The sequence below is a fragment of the Olea europaea genome, chromosome 12 (assembly GCF_002742605.1).
Source record: "Olea europaea var. sylvestris chromosome 12, O_europaea_v1, whole genome shotgun sequence".
In the NCBI taxonomy this organism is placed as follows: Eukaryota; Viridiplantae; Streptophyta; class Magnoliopsida; order Lamiales; family Oleaceae; genus Olea; species Olea europaea.
In genome coordinates, this window is record NC_036248.1 from 13,290,410 (window position 1) to 13,310,661 (window position 20,252).

The 20,252-nt window shown below is 35.3% G+C and overlaps 3 protein-coding genes across 9 annotated transcripts in view; all 3 read left to right on the forward strand.

Moving 5' to 3' along the window:
* LOC111406632 (basic proline-rich protein-like) overlaps positions 1 to 1,952 on the forward strand; it is a gene marked incomplete at its 5' end in the record, with an annotated part of 3,714 nt that extends 1,762 nt beyond the window's left edge. Inside the window, one exon of the mRNA XM_023036021.1 lies at positions 1,923 to 1,952. Coding sequence (XP_022891789.1) covers positions 1,923 to 1,952 — 30 coding nt within the window. The remainder of the gene's footprint in view (positions 1 to 1,922) is intronic.
* On the forward strand, positions 1,429 to 6,729 carry LOC111405726 (peptidyl-prolyl cis-trans isomerase CYP21-4-like). 2 transcript variants are annotated; one of them, XM_023034742.1, is made up of 8 exons: positions 1,429 to 1,567; positions 1,804 to 2,111; positions 3,098 to 3,137; positions 4,052 to 4,102; positions 4,739 to 4,824; positions 5,452 to 5,589; positions 5,676 to 5,826; positions 6,267 to 6,729. In XM_023034742.1, exons 2-8 carry the CDS (start codon positions 1,960 to 1,962, stop codon positions 6,351 to 6,353), a joined length of 705 nt encoding a protein of 234 aa, XP_022890510.1. In that variant the 5' UTR covers positions 1,429 to 1,567; positions 1,804 to 1,959; the 3' UTR covers positions 6,354 to 6,729. The 2 variants fall into 2 exon arrangements, with proteins under 2 accessions (XP_022890510.1, XP_022890511.1); XM_023034743.1 differs by having other exon boundaries at positions 1,923 to 2,111.
* Positions 6,730 to 8,417: 1,688 nt separating this feature from the next.
* On the forward strand, positions 8,418 to 11,663 carry LOC111405727 (beta-carotene isomerase D27, chloroplastic). Of its 6 annotated transcripts, none has more exons than XM_023034744.1 (8): positions 8,418 to 8,603; positions 8,679 to 8,771; positions 9,126 to 9,227; positions 9,346 to 9,445; positions 10,060 to 10,151; positions 10,326 to 10,406; positions 10,807 to 10,875; positions 11,332 to 11,663. In XM_023034744.1, exons 1-8 carry the CDS (start codon positions 8,433 to 8,435, stop codon positions 11,467 to 11,469), a joined length of 846 nt encoding a protein of 281 aa, XP_022890512.1. In that variant the 5' UTR covers positions 8,418 to 8,432; the 3' UTR covers positions 11,470 to 11,663. The 6 variants fall into 6 exon arrangements, with proteins under 6 accessions (XP_022890512.1, XP_022890513.1, XP_022890516.1 ...); XM_023034745.1 differs by having other exon boundaries at positions 11,362 to 11,663; XM_023034748.1 differs by having other exon boundaries at positions 10,326 to 10,389; positions 11,362 to 11,489.
* The last annotated feature ends 8,589 nt before the right edge of the window (positions 11,664 to 20,252 follow it).

The following is a 20,252-nucleotide window of genomic DNA, read 5'->3' on the forward strand; positions in this document are numbered from 1 at the left end:
TGTGGTGGTGGTGTGTGTGGGGGGGGGGGGGGGGGGACCCTTGCCTCTCCTCCTTGCTTGCTTACCACATAATTTTTATTATTTTAAATATTGAATCAGTACAAAATGTCCCACGTGTAATTGTTCGTCTGGGATGCCAAGCAGGGTTAAGAAATAGCAAGTACAATCGGAAATTCTTAGAACTGGAAGAGTTTAGTCTGGTATTTTGTTATGTGAAGAGAAGATTCAAACCCCTAGTTCGTTGAGAAGTGATGCTTGTATAAGGAGTGTCCAAGCTTTCTTTCTGCATTTCCATTTTGTCTGTGTGTGGACAGTCGTGATGAAAGGAACCTTTGATATTCACCTGCCATTTAACTATTTCTTACAGTATTATTTATGCAATTGGTTTAATTTATCTATTTGTGTTGAACTTTATTTTTAGAAATTTCGTCATCAAGATCAAAACCATTTTTACTTAAAATTAGAGGATTTGAATTTTTAAGATTTAACTTAATGGTCACCTCTTAATTGTTGGAGTCAGGATATTTGAAGTCTGAATAATAGTGCTTTAAAAAATAAAAAATAAAAAAAAATAGTAGAATGTGATTAGACATGAAAGTCAAGTTTCAAGTTTTTTTTAGCTTAGAGGAGGTCTGGGCGTAAAAAAGCATTTTGTTCGATACTTCAACTAAAAAAAAAAAAGAGAGAGAGAGAGGAAATACGGAAAAGCTTAAAAGTGTTCCTATGTAAGTTATTAACTAAGCTCTAAAATAATTATAATTTTCTTTTCTTCAAAATTGAAAATAAGTAAATTGTTTGTGATTTTATTACTAAAATAAGAGTTAATATGGAGAGATCTTTTTTTTTTTTTAAATAGAAAAAAGAAACAGTAATTTCTTCAAACATGTTTATAAATTTTACTCATTTTAAGCTTAGTCAAACATGCTGATCGTAAGCTGTATTTGTATAGCAATTGATATCGACAGCATTGGATGCTCAGTTCACTAAAATAAGAGATAATACGGACACAATTTTTCTTTTTAGAATTTTGCAATATTGATATAGAATAAAGTTTAAGTGGTAAAAAGAATGATCCCAATGTTGTTTATAAGAAAACAAATGAATTTGATGAAACCAAAAAAAAAAAAAAACAAAACAAAACAAAAGAAAAATGTTTTAAATGGGTTGGTGAGTTTGGGGAAAATGAATTTTTTTCAAAAAAATAAAATCATCATTTTCTCTAGTTTGACCATTAAATAACGAATTTATTTTTTTCGTTAAATAAATATACTAACAAAGCAGTAAAACAACGAAAAAATAAGATAAAATTGTTACATTTCGAAAAGATTGGAATGAAAAGTGCAAACTTAATTAAAAAAATGAACCATCAGTTCAGTTTCTACGCCAACGGTCTACCAAACACAGCCGGTCCAAAGAAATATCAAAAATATTTCACGCGGTCGCCGTGACTTCTACATTTCATTTCGACTCAATATTCGGGATAACCGCCACAAAAAAAAATTTGCAATTTGAGTTTCATTCAGATCGAACTTTCTACTTTTAGAGAAGAAAGAACAAAAAAAGTCAGGTTTGTGTCCTATCTTAATTAACTTTTTCCCGATTAGATTTACTTTGTAGTTTTATGATCTTAATGTTTCTGTTAATTATATGCGCTTCTGTAAATTGAGGCTGAATTTTTTAAATTTTTTGTGATTCTTCTTTTTCCCCCCTTTTCTAGTTAGGTAAAGCGATGGATTCTATTTTTAGATGTTAAATGAGATTATAATTTGTAAGGATTTTAATTCAAAGTCATTTTATTTTCAGATCGTGGACAGTTTTTTGAAAATTCGTTGACTGGATCTCGATGTTTTCAATGTGATACGTGACTGAGAATATCATTTAGTGCTCTGGATTCCGATCAATTATTGCTGGTTTTCTTGTAGAGTTTAAGATTTTTGAAGTCTGTGTTGTAAAAGTTCAATGGCAAGGATCAAACCTCAAACTCTGTTACAACAAAGCAAGAAGAAGAAGGGACCAAGTCGCATCAGTGTTGCTACCACTGCAATTTATGGCATCGTAGTCGTTGGAATGGTGCTTTTCATTTTCGCCACCTGCAGATACTGGTCTAGAAGGTTTGTGATTTTTTTGGGTCTTTTTTGCACTCTGTTAATTCAGTTGCAGTTGAATTGTATGCTGCTCGTTTAGTGATCTGGATTCAATGCATCTTTATGAAATTTTGGAAATTATCATAATTTGCTAAAAAGTAAGAACGAATTGAATTCTCTTTTGAGTTGTATTCCTCTTGACATCCCAACTCTTATCAATTTAATAGATTTATGATTAACATTGATGGGTTGAATGTATTACTATATATGTCGTAGTATGCTTGTTTGTATATACATATGAGATTGTGGAATCTCTATGCAGATATTTACCAGTGAATATTTCAGTTGAAGATTTTGTTTTGGGATCAAAGGGATCAAGAAATGTGCTGGAAATAATAAATCTTAGTGATATACGAGATGTTGCCGAATTTTAGGATATTTTTTCAATTGTATGTACAATAATTATTGAAGGTTTGTTATTAAATTAGTTGTCCGATACTGGTCTAGAAGGCTTGTGATTCTTTTTCATTTTTGCATTCTGTTAGTTCAGTTGCAGTTGCACTGTACGGTGCTCATTTAGTGATCCAGATTTAATCCTTCTTTATGAAAGTTTGGAACTTATTATTATTTTGGCAAAAAGTAAGATTGGGTTGAATTCTCTATTGGAGTTGTACTCTCCTCGGCATCCCTACTCTTGTCAATTTAAAAGATTTATAATAAAGATAATGTATTATTATATAAGTCGTAGTATTCTTGTTCGTATATACATATTAGATTGTAGAATCTTAATGCAGATTTTTACCATTGAATATTTCAGTTGAAAATTTTGTTGTTGTATGAAAGGGATCAAGAGATGTGCTGGAAATAATAAATTTTAGTGATATACTCGATGTTGCCAAATTTAAGGATATTTTTTTCAAATCGCGTGGAATATAGCTTAGTTCTGGGAAATGCTAGTCCTTGAAAATAATTTTTATTATGTTCATAATCCTCATGTGTTTATCTCTGTTTAGGTCAAAACTTCCGATGGAGGATGCATTATCAGCTGTAGAGGTATGACTTCTTCCCCCACAAATATCTGTAGCTATTTCTTCCTTTTGTATACATTTAGGGCCTGTTTGATACAAGCCTTTTCCATGGAATGTGTTGTTTGATAGATAAAATTTCCATGGAATTCATTTTCCAACCTATTCCCCCCCCCCCCCCCCCCCCAACCAAAAAAAAAAAAGGGAATGCTAAAATGAACTTCCATTAAAAACACATACCCAAATTCTTGGGTTTTAAGGAACATGTTTTCCTTTGGTTTTGGTGAGGAAGTGTTTTCCAACGCCTTTTTTTTTCTCTTTTTTTTTTTTTGGCAATGAAAACTAATTCTATCTACAATTGTAACAAATTCTTTTTCTTTAATTGACAAGGAAAACAAAACCAAGTGAACACGAAAAGATCCAAAATTTCAACATTTTCCAAATGAAAAATTATACAAATCAAATATATTTAATTGACAGTCCTAGTGAAACAAGTTCTAAACAATTCAATTCCCTGAAATTCGTTTTCTTTCTACCCAAATTCCATTTTTACAATAAAACGGACCCTTAGAGTATATTTAGCTAAGAGTTTCTAGGTATTTATAAACACCTTGGTCAAATAATGCTTTTGGTCAAGCCACTTTTTATCTACACATTTCTAGGATCAACAAGTACTATCCAGCAATCATTTATCCCTGTCTATGAACACCTTACAAGACATACCATTAGTTAATTACTTGCTAGGTAAACCATTTCTAAATGAAAATCCAATGTGATTAGAACTAGATTTATACTTCACTTCTCTTGATTGCATGTGTGTTCTTGATCCTTGGATTGTGCTTGCCTCGATGTATGATTTTCTTTTCATACTGCAACCATCAGTAAAGCCATTTCTATGTTTATTTCAAATGATTTGAGTTTTCTACCCTTCCTTTCCTGCAGCGAGATAATGCTTTTGGCGATACAAAGAAAGTTGACATCCCTAAATATGCTGTAAGTTCCTTGATATGGAAGATAATCATTACTTTTGTACTCTGCTTCTATAAAGCAGTCAGTTAATTGTGTGGATGTGTGGAATCGTAATTTTGTTGATGAGATTGAGGCTTCTTTAGTGAATGCTTTAATCTTTATATAACAAATAATCAGAAAAATCCACTTCCTCTCATTATATCCTGCAGTCCTCTGTGTTTATTAGACTTTGGTCGGTGCCGCAAGCATCTATGTAAACATCATTTCTCTTCTAGTTAATAGATTGTACCCCACTTCTAGTTGTTATCTGCAGTACATGCTGCCAGACGTATATTAAGGCTATATTTGGTTGGAAGGATAAGAAGAGTAGGGATGGATAATTGCAGCATGGATTTTCTGTCCTTCAAGGAGATGAAAAATGAATTATACTTTTCCTCTTACTTTTCATTCCATACTAACGATAAATTTTCACTGCCCTTTCACTTTCATCCTTCCATTTCACATCCACACATATTTTCTGCCCCAACAAACAGATCCTGAACGAAATCCAATGTTTCATTTGGTGGTTTTAAACTTCCACGTCGTTTTTTCCTATGTCTCTTTTTAATGTTCTTTAATTTTCATTTCAGATAGTGTGATGACTTAGTTATATGACAACAGGTGATAAGTACCTCAAAAGGCTTAATAACTGTGGAAATTTACAATGAAGGATCTCCTGAGGTTGTCAAGCAATTTGTTGTCTCATGGTATGTATTAGGTCAATCTTTTTATTTATCAATAACATTAGTGTCTGGAAAATATGTCCCTTGTAGTTCTGTTGCCTAGTGTTTGCTTCTATCAGTGGTTCTTTGTTCTTGGTACTTTTACTGTCATGAATCTGATGCTCCATTATCTGTTGAAGTTACATGGTCTGTGAAAAGATGGACCTAGCCTCAGACTACTGATAATCTGTTGCCTGCCTTTTGAGTTGTTAATAGAAAATTTTATTAAGATGAATGTACAAGCATGTACACCATGAACTTTTTAACACAAGCTGAGAGTCAAAATTAACAAAACTATGGGCCTTTAGACTTCTGGATGTTGATACCACTGTCCCGAGATTTTCATAATTACTGAATATTGCTGGATCATTTCTAGGAGAGATGCGAGCGTTTATCCACTCTCTTCTATTGTCAAGTATAAATGGTGTAACTTGTTCATTTATCTAATTTATTAATTTGTTGTGTCGAACTCTCCAACTTTTCTCAGAAAAGGGTGGAAGAGCCAAGAGGTACAAAGTTGATTTGCTTCAGATGCCTTTTTTTGTTTGTTCAAACTTTTGTTTTTTAGTACTTATTGAACTTTTTCATTTTTAACCCCAAATGAATTTACAGTTTGACGGGGCGCTTTAAAGGAATGTTCTTTAACCGTGTAATAAAGAACTTTGTCATTCAAGGAGGTGGTGATGATAATGCTGGAACTATTGAAGATTGGACTTTGAAGGGAAAGCATTATAGTCATCTCGATACTAGGTTTGCTCCACCTTCATGTGCTGCTCTGAAATCTTTTAGTGATTAATTTGTCATGGCTGAAAGTTTCACCTTCATTCTTGATCCAGCCTGAAGCATGAAGCTTTTATGCTTGGCACTTCTAAGACAAAACACGATGGGGGCAGATTCGATCTTTTAATTACAACTGCACCGATTCCAGACTTGAACGAGAAAGTTAATGTATTTGGACGTGTCATCAAGGGAGAAGATGTTGTACAGGTGACATCTTAGTTATTATTTGTTACTTTTCTTTTGGTGCTTGGAGAACCCACTAGACCGGCTGTTCTGAGTGGAAATTACCATTCGCTAGCCTCAAAACTTCATTGATGAAATAGCCTCTTTCCCTGATTTTTCTCCATATTTTAAAATAATTATTGCACGATCTTCTGGCTAACTATTTGAGCCTTAGGTATTGCTTGCACGTGCCTTGTCCTGTCTATAATATGAAATTTTTTTTGGAGGCACATAGAGCTGCTGTTTCTGTCCCTACTTTTGTTTCTCCTTTACCATTGTTTTCGATATCATCACAAAGCATCTCTGAAAATTATTGATGCTTTTTAAGATATAAAATAATCTTGGTAATCCAGCATTTAATTGATGCTACCATATTATCCCATGTCAGATTAACCAATGTCTTCGCTCTATCATATGCTATTCAGGAAATCGAAGAGGTGGACACAGACGAGCATTATCGACCAAAACAACCAATAGCTATCATCGAAGTGACGATAAAACAGAAAATCTAGAAGATGTAACGTTCCTCTGACAGCTTCTCATGTCACACGACGTAAGCATTTCATGTTGTAGAAAGAAAGCCTCTTAATGAGTGTTGATTTGTTCACTCGGCATTTTCCTTGCGATTTCTTGTTTCTTGGAATTATGCTACACGCAGCTTAGAGTCCTGATAGAAAAAAGCTTGATTTTACCCTGTTTGTATAATTTTCTTCTTTTTTACCACACAATTAGCGTCAGCCTTTCTATGTTTCTATTTCTATATTGTAGATTATTTCATGGTAGGCTTGTCTTCAGAGAAATTCATTGATCCTCAGTACTGTAGTTCAAGATGAATATCAATTATTGGATTATTCAGACACGTTGATCCCTGGCTTTTGAAAAGGTTTATATCGTGTGTGCTTCAATCAGCTTTAATGAGAACAGTTAGACATTTACCTCTTATTTGATAAAGATTTTTTGAGAAGTGATTCTTTTAAGAAAAAATTTCATAGTGTGTTTTAAAAATAATGGAGTAACGTGGATATTGTATTTAATAATATATGAATGGAAATAAGTGTAGGAGGAGATTCTCAAATAATCAAAATCAAAGAAGGGTTAGGAGAAATTTTGTAGTAGGGCTTTTTAACTGTGGGAATTTAAGTGATGTTAACAGTCATGTTTTAATACATAATCCCATTTTATCATCATGTGGGCAGAACCAAACACCGAATTGGACAGTGTTACTGTTATATTGAACCAACCATCAACCTTCATAGAATATGTTATTCAACACCATTGATTTTTAAGATATGTTCAAATGATAGCAGTTGTGTCATTAAAAAGGATTTATGATTTCTTTAATAGAACTTATGACAAGTTTTTTAGTGTTCAATATCATTGATATTAGATAGCGTTCACCTTTCTATCATGTTATATGGTTGGTAGTGCGAATTACTATTTCTTGAAGGAAAAAATCATGTTTGAGCCCCATTATTTTTTCAACAAAATGAAAAATATGACTGTTATCCGTCACATCAAGTTATCATATTTGACTTTTTATATCTTGTATGGAATCTATAACGGCTATATTTTTCATTCTCATTTTTACAATAATGTGGCTCGAACGGGGGCTAAATAACATCATCCACTTATTTTACCATATAAACATATTTAGCCACCGTTTGGTCTCCATTATATGAGATTTTAATTTTTGGAATAATGTTTTTTAAAGAAAGAGTGGTTGAAAAAGAAAGAAAAATTTTTAATTCACATATAATATTATTCCATTAGAAAATGTGTGGTTAAAAAGAATGATGAGAAAAATGTATTAAATTTTTAATGGCGGCCAAACAAGGGCTTATATCCATTATAATTTTAATATGACCTAATGTGGTGTGTCAATTGTAGCTTTAGGATTTAGTCCTTGTTTATCTCCAATTTTTTTTATCAAATTCATTTTTAACCGCATAAAATTATGATCAATAATTTTTATCAACTTTTCAATCATACTTTTTTTCATCTTTATCAAATTTGCTAAGTATTTGATTTTAGCCTAACGGAGCTGGGGCTCATTTTCTTTTTCAAGAAAAGGGATTTTCCAAATGTTGAGGGCAATTTGGTCTTAAAGAAGATTTAATCTGCCCATCGATGATGAAGGGTAATTATATTCACACAATAATTTTTCTTTCTTACAACACATTTTAATTACACATAGGATTTTTAATCTTTGTTCATTATAGCACTTATGTTCCGAACGATTTTTTAATATCATTCTTGTTCTCAAAATTTTCATTAGTTAACACTTTGTATTGGATTTGATAACAATTTTATGTCCGAAAAGTCCGTTAAAATAACGTAAAATAATTTATTTTCCATCATATTTGGAAAGATAAATGAATAGAAAAAGTGCAAATATATTTTTTCCTCGTTTCACAATATGAAAATAAAATATTTTAATATAAATCATCATCAGTATGAGATTCAGTGGAAGGTTGAAGATAAAAAAAATCGATGGAAAAAGTTTAAAAAAAAAAAACGAAAAAAAATTGTTACAATGATTGAAGAAGCTAATTGCAATTAAATGTGTATAAAATCAAATTAACCACCCGTTGATGAATCCGTTAACCCGGGGCAAAAAGGTTCGGCTTAGGGAGAGCTTGAAGCCTGCGGCTATGGCCATTTCGCACCAATTCTCCTTCTCTTTACCCTCACTCTCCTATGACAAAGTCAACCACAGAAACTCTTCTGCTCGATTCAGTTGCTTTTCAACCGGACAAAAATCTGTGTGAATTTCTCAATATGTATTCAATTCTTTCACTTTTACAATCTAGTATCTTAATAATTTTTTGTTCATTCAGCTTGAAGCAACGGAAACAAAATCAAGAACTGAATACAAGCCAGGAATCCTCGATAATGTTTTCCTCACTTTGTTCCGTAAGAAAATGGTTCAGGTATTTTCTCAGTTCGTTTCTACTTTTCCTGTTTCTTTTCAGTTAAACGCTTGGAATAAATTGGCAGATTCTCCTATCATGTTGGGTAATTAATTACAACTTTTGTAAGTTCAGCCAAACTTCTTAAAAAGTATACCTACCAGGAAATAAGTTTATTTTAAATTAATCATTTTTCCTTGGTGCATGTTGGAAATAAGTTTGTTACAGAGTATGGTATAAAGTAACTTTTATTACTTGAAAGTGAGAAAAATAAGTAAATAATTCTAACATGTTTGGAAGCAAAAAGTTATTTAAAAATTATCTATAGCCAAGGTCAAGCATATAACCACTGTTGATGGTTTTAGTAATTAACAGGAGATTGGATGGGACTCGGAGAAGCCAGAGTACGATGGATTAATCGATGTTGCACATCGTATAATGATTGGTCGATCCAATGCTGAAGCTACTGAATCCGCGGTATCCACTATTTCCATTGCTTTAATTTATTCCTTTATCATCACCAAAAGTGATTAAAGCTGTTAGTTGCAACAGTATGCTGTTCACTGGAGATTAAGTAATTTGGGTTTGTGGGCAGGTCCGGATATTAAGAGCTTTATTTCCTCCATTATTATTAGAGCTCTACAAAATGCTTATTGCACCGATAGCTGGAGGCAAGGTAGCTGCTATAATGGTCGGTGAGTGAATTGGAGTCTCTTTGCAGTAATATTCTATAAGCTATACCTTGGTTTCTAATCATGTTTGGATATATTACCCTTGTTATTTTGTAAACTTGCTTATTTTTTAACTTTGATCAATAAAAAATATTATTATATTAAGAACTTATTTACTTGTAACTAAACTTTTTTAAGCTTAGCCAAACTGCACATAATGGAATACCAAAAACTTTATACTAGTTCACTGATGCATGGTGGTAACTAGTATCTTTCACTGTTATGATGTTTGGCCTAAAAATCTTATGGTGTAAGCATTCATTGTCATTGACTGGGTAGTTTTTTTCATAAAACTGCACTTAATCCAATAGGGGTAAGCATGAACTCATACCATTTTGTTGTGAAAATACATACACGTGAAAACTAGACCTCCTAAAACCAAGAACATTCATGGAAACTACCATTCAGTTGGTAGGCTTGTTTGGTAGATTTCTTTTGTATGTGTAGCATTAGTCTATTCATTCAATCATAATGCATTATTCATTTACCAAAATTATCAGAATGATACTAATAGTGATATATTATGGGTATTTACCAATTATTATTTAATTTAATTAATCTTATTTTCTTTTTGGAAGCACGGGTGACTGCAGTTTCTTGTCAATGGCTCATGGGACCGTGTACTGTTAACACTGTCAATCTACCTAATGGATCCTCATTGTCTAGTGGGGTAAGATTTTGAGTTAAGCACATGTTGATATGAAGAACTAGAACGTGACACAGACAATATTAAAGATGAAAACATCATTCAACCAAACATGCACATAATTTAAATTTCTAGGGATTGATTTGTGCTGTTTAATCGTAGTTTGACCGATATTGAGTAATTGGTATATTCGTGCAGGTGTTTGTGGAGAAATGCAAGTATTTGGAGGAGAGCAAATGTGTAGGTGCATGTATCAATACATGTAAGCTTCCTACACAGGTTGGTGGCTGTCACTTGGCTTTTGCATTTTCATCCTTCATTGCATCTTTTTTACGTATATTGTCGTGGATGACTAAATTAACTGGATCATTAGCAAACCATACTAACTGCAATCTCATTTTCCATCTTCTGACTTGCTCTATTGAGATGTCCAAACCATTTAAATCATTGCCAGGTTGTAAGTTTAAATTGGTTCAACCGATTAAAATCTTCTGTAAGTGAAATGAACCCAGCAATTAGGTAAACTATGTTTCTTCTGTGGAATTTAATAGAGCGCACCTAAGTTCTACTGTACATTGTGAGGGACATTGCTAACATTTGGATGACCAAGTCTAGTAGGAAAGTAGCTTTTTTGTTAGATTATGAGTATTGCGGTCTTTGCTTATTGCTATTTTTTCAGACTTTTTTCAAGGAGTACATGGGAGTTCCGTTGGTGATGGAGCCCAACTTCAGTGACTATAGCTGCCAGGTAAAATGTCTCTCAAGAATCCGTCGTCAATGCTAAAGTAATATAACGTTCGTGTTTGATTTTGTCAAATCAATCAAAACCTACGATTCTCCTTTGACAGCTATCCTTAAGGCAGATTTTTTTTTTCTTCCTTCCTTTTTTAATTCAGCATTGTCATCATCTTTAATTCCATGGAACTTAAATATTGTAGGAACCTCTTCAGTGACATTGTGACAACTGAATAGAAATGCTTACATAATTCCAGCCATCTATATATATTTGAAATAGTCATCGATTATATTTTCTGGAAAACTGCTGTAGGAAAACTCTACTTGATACGTTAACGCTTGAGGTTTAGCATCATTTGCAAGTCATTTCATGTGCATTTTGTTTAGCATCATTTGCAAGTCATTTCATGTGCATTTTTCTTTCTTTCTTTTTTGATTATGTAATATCGACATGTGGTCAATGTGGCAGTTCAATTTTGGGGTACTTCCTTCTCCACAGGAAGATGATAGCGCCCTTAAGGAACCATGCCTCGAGTTATGCCCAAGTGCCACCCGACGCAGGGAAGTTACTGGTGGGATGAATGTGTTAAAATGCCCCAAGGCTTGAAATTACCAGTCAATACTGAGTTTCAGCTAGTAAAGATTCTCTCCATCGTCATATCCAAAGATGAAAGAGTTCAGAATTCATACATACTTTAAATGTATGTATATATCTAAAAAAATTCATATTCATGCAGATTATCTTTACCTTCTTCTCGCCAATAAGATCTCTTATCAGGAAGCAGCATTTGTTCTCAGACAGCGTGATAGTGAGATTATCACATTATAGAGATCGTCAGAAATAATCAGAATTCTGAATAAATTTAAAGTCAACTCTATGAATAATACAAAAAAACGTAATCCCCTGCAAATTTGACATTTATGAGAGTGCGCACAAGAATTCTCCCATTCCAGGATGTGCACTATGAGGAGACGCATCAAAAATAAAATGGGACTGTTTCGCGCGAGTAGTCGTTAACAATTAAAAAAGGGATCAGATAATTGTGTTAGGAACAGACCTCTTGAGACAAAATCTCAAAAAATGGTGTTTTATTGGCAATGATTTACAATTGGAAATAAATAAAATGCCTTCAAGGGGCGCAAACACACAAGTACTAAAAGAAGTGTTTAAATTTGAACTAAGAAATTAAAATTACATATTCTCTGTTTGAGAGTGTTTGATTCCGGTCATTTATTTTATGTCCTCTCTTCCTTTTTATATTCCCTTAATGACTTCCTCGTGACAAACCGTTTGGAAACTGCTTGATTGTTTTATAACTACCCACTTTCTTTATGGTGGCTAACTTGTCGTGGAACTGCCGTCTTTAACTACTGTCATTACTCTTTGTCGTTCAACCGCCTTCAACTGGGCTCCTTAAATCGTGGAATGTGATAAAATTACTCAATAACTGCTATTCTGGACAATCATAATATTTTATATTTGCCAAGATACTGGGCAATTCGAAGGTTTGGGCGAGAACGGGGTCATCGCTCTGGGCGACCGTAAGGTACTCCATTCGCTAAGATTCTGGGCGTCTTGCAAGTTTGGGCGATGATGTTACTGTGTTCGTGGACTTCCACTGCATTTATCAATAATCCTGTTTGGACCTTTATCCTGGACTCCCCAATTGAGTTTCACTCTTTGGGCTATTTGATTTGGGCTGCATTTTTAGTGTGTCAATAATTACCCCCCAATATGGCAGAATCAATACCAATTATTAATCTTTGTCATATTCACTTTGTATTCTCCAGCAACATTTGAAATTTCCAAGAATTTCAATCATTATTTCCTTCTATAGTCGGAAAATGTGCGACGTTACAAACCCTTATAAACCCAAAAGACACGTCATTTCATCGCACCACTAAATCTCGTCTCTATATTTCGCGCTTCCTCCTCACTATTTTACTGTTCATATTCTTACTTCTCTGCTACGTTTCTCAGGCAAATTTTAACAAAATTGTACTTTGCACCCAATGGCGACTTCACAAACTCAATCTGATGATTCTTTTAGTTTCGAAGATTTCCAGAAAATCTTTATTAGGCCGTATGTAAATCCAAACTTCCTTACACCAGCCAATGCTGGCCTCAATGAATTCTATGTAGGTCCATCATTCAATAATGTCGAAGCCGTTGAACAAGTGGCCGTGGGCCAGCTATTCCCTTGCATTCAAGACCCTCCGCTCCTGAACTCTCTGCCACTGAGGTCAATTCGCGAAAAAGGTATTCGCACTTGACCCAAAGCTGATGTTATTTTTCATAGATAGCATACACGTCTTGTGAATCATGGCCCTACCAAGGCGATTTTTGATCGTGCTAGGATTCAAACTTATTAGAAATCGCTCTTCAACCCCCAATTTTCGACCCAGTGCTTTTTCCGATTGCTTTGAGTTTTTGGTCTTCTGAATATAATACCTTCGTTTTCCCTCTTGGTCCCATGTCTATTACTTTAAGGGACGTTGGAGCCCTAGTAAATCTTCCGCCTTTGGACGATACCATCTTTCTTGGTATCTTGATTTCCGGTGTTGGCCCGAAACTTAACAAGAAACTTATTGAGTCCTATTCAAGAATGCAAGGCTTTTATAATCATTCAAGCGCTGAACCTTCCCACACTGAGCGTGTGGCCTTTCTTCAAATTTGGCTCTGTAAATATATTCTCTGCGTGCCAAGTATGAAACCTTCTATAAGCTACTTACCCATAGAGGCATGGCTTCCCTTCAATCTCAATTGAAGAATAGTGCATCTCCCACTGGCAGTGGCCCCTTTGGTTCACTCAACTGTGGTTGAGAGCATACTTTCCACCACTTGGTGCTCCATCCATTTTCCTTCGTTCTGCTAGATGCTAGCTGCTATGGGCTAGTCATTGACCCATTGAAACCTGTAAATATGTCCAGTAGGGACATTTTTCATTCTTTTATACCTTAAATTCGATTCCTTCTTTCTTTCCTTTTCCTGCTCACTTGACTCCAGATTATGTGCAACCTTCATCCACCCTGGATAGTGCGAGCGCCTCTCTGCTTGTTTGGATTTCGTTTTTGATTGAGAGGGAATTGCTCCACGATATTTTAATTGGAACCAATGCTAAGGCCGGGGTTGAAATATATACTCCCCAATTTTTTGCTCGCCAACTTGATTTTGGTCAAACTTAGCCTGGTCCTCCTTGCTACTCCAAAAATTTGACAGATCGTTTTCACACTATTAATAAGGTAGAAGCACAAGCTGTAGATGCTCGCAACATTCTTTTGATGAGCAAATTTTCATTAGCCCCTTTCAATTCTAGCCGTGCCGTCCATCGTCTTTTTGAACAGCTCTGACCATCAGTAAAACGCAGATTATTTGCAACTGATGTTAATCGTGCCTTCCATTTACTGGATCAGCCAGACACTTCCTCTACTTCTCCTATTTTGGTCACCCCTATGTCCATTAGGAATCCTCCCTCCCCTGCTCGCGCTAAACGTCCTATCCATCCATCTACTTCTCCACCTGCCAAGGCTACTGCAACTAAAGGTGCCTTAAGCCGCAAACGGCCAGTTTCGACATCTCCTATTTTGCGGGATGATAATGATGATGATGAGGACGCTTCTCTCATCTTTAGGAGAAAGGTAATTGAATTTGTTTATTCACAAACATACTTATCTATGTACTAATGGTTTACCTGAATTTCTCAGAAAAATTCAGCCTCTTCTTCAATGGCTTTGGTTTTGGCAACTCCTGCTTCACCATCTTCTGCTAAAGCTGCTTCGTCCAAATCAGCTGATGAAGGGACTATACTTAAAGAGAAACCCTTAGTCCCGGAATCTTCATCACAACCAATAGAAGGGCCACCTTCTTCCCAGGGCGCCGACCCCCCAAATGTTGAATCAGAAGGTAATACATATTTTGATGTTTTACCTTTGCTTGTGCTACTGGTTTTTGATTCGTTGCTTCTTGAATTATGCAGAGGCTCCCATGGGTCTACCCATTGTGGCAGAGTCTTCTGGTCCAGATAAGGGGAAGTCCCCACAGGTGGTGGAGCCAACTGGTGATATGCCTGCACTTCCCAAGATTGCTGATGAGGTAACCTTTTTACCTCACTTTCATTTTCGCTTCGTTTATTGTAGTGAAAGCCCTCAATGTTGGCATTTTTCTTTGCAGGGTGCTGATGACATTGTGCGTTCCATCCAAGACTTGTACACTTCCTGGGGACAAGTCAAGACGTCTCGCCCTACTTCAACCAGTCATCCTTCTGCTTCATCTTCTGCTTTTTCGGAGGAAAATATGAAATCTCTCAAGCAGTCGGTACTTGAGTATGTGTCTTTTATGGACATGGATATCAGCCAGGCTAGTGCTACTAAACATAAGGAAAAGTTTGAGCTATTGAGTGCGAAATTGGCACAAGCACTTACACTTCCGTCGCTCAATATTTTTGCTGACTTTAAAGCGATATTGAAGGTTGTCCACTCTGACATCCTCTCCTTGCTAGCTAAGAATGTTGAACTGAAGGCCAGGAATACTCAATATCTTCGTGCTGCATCTGAAAGAGAGTCTTTGCTTCTAGAGATTAACAAAGTCGAGGATGAATTGAAAGAAATCTCTTCCGACGTTATGATCGAAGACTCTTTGATGGTAAGCTTGACTGTAGAGATGAAGGAGCTTCAAGCAAAGATGAACGACTGTAGGGAGAGAATGGCTGCTGAAAAGCGTAATGCTTCCCAAGGAATTGAATGAACCAAGTCTTTGGTTGAGCACTATAAAAAGCTGGAGGTTGATGACGATTTTGTAACTGAATTAAATGTCGCTTCTTCTCAACAGAGCAAAAATTGGGGAAGACTTAGGGAAAGAATACGATCGGCCTGGGGTGAATTGTAATTAAGACATCCAATGCCTTAACTTTCCTTTTGTAATTTCGCACTAACTGCCATTGCTAATTTTGAATATAACAGTAGCTATCGTCATTAATGAACAACTATTTTATCTACTTGCATATTAATTGACGTTGTCCTTAATCGTCAACCCCTCAAGCATTTAATTGCTTTATGCTAAGATTCATGTACATTCTTTCTTGGTATTCCCATCTCTTTTCCCAAGACTTTGGGTCATTTGATTTCAGTTATTAGGCACGAATGTGGCCGTTCATATTCTATCTTTTCACCTTCACGCCTCTATAAATGCGCGTGTATTTCGCACTTATCATTTTCGTTTCCATTCTTTTCTTCAAAAACTAATTTGCTACCATCGTTTGGCATCTCAACAATTGATCCAAAATTTTCGTCTTCCATAGAAATGGATCATTTGATCCGCCTATTTTGCTATCTGTTTTGATGTCACCTTTGATATGGGAAATATAGGAAATATTATTTGGCCAGCAAAGGTCTTCCCATCGTCTCCATGTTCTTTATAAGGAGTTCAATGATGGAAAGCGATTTTTTAGGATGCCTTTCAAGCCACTTTGCTTGCTGAGAGTGCTTCTCAATCTCCTTACCCGTTATTGCAGTAATGCGATTAGGCAGGCGACTCGAGGGTGCTTTTCTTCCTTTTTGCTTGTTGAGAGTGCTTCTCGGCCTCTCTGCCTGCCCTTGCAGCAGTGCGATCAGGACGGCGATCAAGGCCGGTTCACCCTCTTACTTGGCGATCGACCGAGAAATTAGTTTGCTCTCAATTATAGCTTATAGAGCATTTAGTATTTTGTATCTTACAATTTGTAATGAATATTTGACAACAAAGGAATTTATTTGAACGTATTTCGTTCTTGCCTTATTTATCTACGATCGTTCAATGCAATTATATTGATTATGCTTTTATTTGTTCACTTTCCCATAAGGAAGGAACATACTTTTTTAAATATTTTCCATTAATGACATCATGTGCTTGGTGCCATCTAAATTGTCTAAATGATAGGCTCCATTAGGCAACACACTATTTACTTTATAAGGCTCTTCCCAATTGGGTGATCATTTGCCATACTTTGGATCCTTGCTATCCAAAGGAAGTATTATTTTCCAAACCAATTCGTCCAAGCTAAATGACTTGGCTAAAACTTTTTTATTATAAAACTTAGTCATCCTTTGTTTTTGAACTTGCAATCTATCTAGGACGTCCAACTTTAATTCGTCCAACTCTAATAAGTTTTGAACTAGTGATTCGGTATACTCACCATCACTTAACTTATGTTGCAAACACACTCTGATTGATTGCACATTGATTTCCATAGGCAAAATGGCCTCCTGTCCATAAATAAGTTGGAAATGAGTAATTTTGGTACTTGATCGAGACGACGTCCTATAAGCCCATAAGGCCTTGTTTAGACATTCGTGCCAATTTCTGGCATTTTCATCTATCATTTTCTTTTGATATTTTTTAGAACCTTATTAGAAGATTCTGCCTGTCCGTTGGATTGAGCGTAATATGGTGTGGAGTTCGCTAGCTTAACTCCAAACTCGCTCAAGAATTTCTTCACTTGATCTCCATTCAAAAAAGTTCCGTGATCTACCATCAAAGTTTGTGGAATCCCAAATCTATAAATAATATGATCACGGATAAATTCTATGACACTCTTTTGGGTGATCTCCTTTAAAAGTATCGTTTTTACCCACTTAGTGAAAAAATAGTTGCAACTATAACAAAGGTATATTGTTTGGACGATGGGGGATAAATCTTCCCTATCAAGTCTATCACCAACCCTTGAACGGCCAGGGTTTGATAATGGGTGTCATCTCTTGCTGGCGCCCTTTGTATTGGACGATGTTTTTGGCACGCTAGACAACTCTTCGCATATTGAACAAATTATTCTCCCATCTTGGGCCAAAAATATTCATTCCTAATAATTAACCATCTCATCTTTTGGCCAGCTTGATGAGCTCCACGTATCCCTTCATGCACTTCAGCCATGATTGTTCTGGCTTCTTGCAAATTTACACATTTTAGTAATATACCATCAAAACATTTCTTAAACAACTCTTCATCTATCAATGTATAATTTAGCAAACGCAACTTCATTTTTCTACCACCTTCTTCATTAGGTTCTTTAAGGAACATTTTAATCTCTACCCTCCAGTCTATTGCATCTCCATCTTGTATGCAATGGATTTCAATCCTTCTCCCCCTTCTTTGGACTACGGGCAATATTACTTCATATTCATAAGTAGATTTTCAATTTAAAACCTTCGAATACCCTGAGACCATCCGGGCCAACTCATTTGCTATGTCATTATATATCATATTAACACATGAAGCTCTACTTGGTCGAATTCTTCCAACTATTCTTGGGCGATTTCATATTAACTTATAATGGAATCACTTTGACACTTAAAATCACCGATCAATTGGTGAATTACCAATTGAGAATCGTCTCTAACAATCACATTCTTTATCTCCATATCTATCATTAATTATAAGCCCACGATTAAGGCTTTATATTTGGCTTGATTGTTGGTGCACATCCTATCCAAAGTGAATGCGACCTTGTAACAAATCCCTAAAGGATTTATCAATGCTACTCCTACTTCTGCACCTTTAGAGGTTTTTGACCCATCGAAACATAAAACCCAAGGTTTTAATTCGAATGAATTGATTTCTAATTCAATTTTTTCGACCATGTCAAGGCATGGATGATCGGCCAGAAAGTTAGGCAAAGCTTGATTTTTTATTGCCTTTTGGGGTATGTATTGTATTTCGAATTCTGATAACACTAAAGTCCAGAGGCCTACCCTTTGGTGTAAAATAGGGCTAGAGAACATATAATTAACCAAATTTACTCTAGAAATCATATAAACGGTTACGGGCCATAAATAAGCCCTTAATTTCGTACATGTGAAATACAATGCAAAACATAATTTTTCAATGGCAGAGTAATTACATTCACATTTTGTTAACTGTCTACTCAAGTAGTAAATCGTCCTTTTTTCACCAAATTGGTCTTCTTGCGCGACCATTCCAGTTATTGATTCTTGTTCAGTCAATATATACACTTTCATTGGCCGTCCTTGGATTGGTAACACCAACACTGGAGGACTTGATAAATATGTCTTTAAGCTTTCAAAAGCCTTTTGATGCTTTTCTTTTCAAACGAATTCGTCCTGATTTTCAATTTTAAAAGCGACGAAAAAGTTTTAGTTCGCCCTGCACAGTTGGAAATAAAGCGTCTTAGAAAGTTTACTTAGCCTAGAAACCTTTGCAATTCTTTTTTATTGCTAGGTGGTTTGGCCTCTAAAATGGCATTCGCTTTATTTTTATCAAGTTCAATCCTCCTTTTATGTACTAAGAAATCAAGGAAGTTCTTACATTAACGCCAAATGCACATTTCAAGGGATTCAATTTTAGTTTATATTGCTTCATTCGGTCAAATGAACATCTCAATTGATCAAAATAATCCTCTTCTTTAATGGATTTGACCACTATATCATCTATACACACCTAAACAAACTTGCCTATCATATCATAAAAAATCAAGTTCATTGCCCTTTGATAAGTCACTCCTGCATTTTTCAGGCCGAAAGACATAACTACACATTCAAAACATCCTAGAGATCCAGGGTATCTAAAGGCAGTTTTGTGTATATCTTCCTCATCTATATAAATTTGATTGTATCCTAAATACCCATCCATGAAAGAATACATTACGTGTCCGACAGTCGAGTTCACTAAAGAATCTACCGTAGGCATTGGATATTCATCTTTGGGTGTCGCTATGCTTAGGTTCCTAAAGTCTATGCACACACTTAATTTACCATTCTTTTTTAGTACTGGCACGATATTGGACAACCACTCAACATATCTGGATGTTCTGATAAAGCCTGCTTTTACTAATCACTCTATTTCTTCCTTAATCTCAGAAAGAACATTAGGAGCAAAGCGCCTAGGAGATTGCTTATGAGGTTTAAAATTTGGCTCGGTTGGCAATCTATGTTCCACCAAATCTCTATCTAAACCAGGCATATGTTCATATTCCCAAGCAAAACAATCCTTATATTCTTTTAATAAAGCGATTAATTTTTCACTAACCTCTTAATCGAGCATCTGGTTGACAAATGTTGGGCGATCTTCCCCTTCATTGTCAATATTCATTTTAATTAAAGGGTCTTGTGCTTGAGCGTATCCAGGCTTGGTGTCCTCATTACTTCATCGTCGAATTCCCTTATAGGCACTTCTTCTTCTAAACAATCCACCTTATTAACTTCTCGGCCAATACTTTGTTCCAACTCGAACACTGTCAATTTGTCTCCCAATACTTTCAAGGTTGCTTCTTCTTTCGTCTTGTCTTTATATTCTTTATTGAAAGCCATTAATTTGGCTTTGAAGTCCTGAACATCGACCATTTGCCTTTGTTGCTTACAATTCATTTAAAACTCCTTGATTACTCTTTTTTTTGCCAATTA

Bases quoted from the DNA above. Each gene is read 5' to 3' on its own strand.
- LOC111405726 (XM_023034742.1), top strand. From the start codon at position 1,960: ATGGCAAGGATCAAACCTCAAACTCTGTTACAACAAAGCAAGAAGAAG. The intron at 2,112-3,097 runs GTTTGTGATTTT...ATCTCTGTTTAG, and splicing joins TGCAGATACTGGTCTAGAAG to GTCAAAACTTCCGATGGAGG. The intron at 4,103-4,738 runs GTAAGTTCCTTG...ATATGACAACAG, and splicing joins TTGACATCCCTAAATATGCT to GTGATAAGTACCTCAAAAGG.
- LOC111405727 (XM_023034744.1), top strand. From the start codon at position 8,433: ATGAATCCGTTAACCCGGGGCAAAAAGGTTCGGCTTAGGGAGAGCTTG. The intron at 9,228-9,345 runs GTATCCACTATT...GTTTGTGGGCAG, and splicing joins CTGAAGCTACTGAATCCGCG to GTCCGGATATTAAGAGCTTT. The intron at 9,446-10,059 runs GTGAGTGAATTG...TCTTTTTGGAAG, and splicing joins GGTAGCTGCTATAATGGTCG to CACGGGTGACTGCAGTTTCT.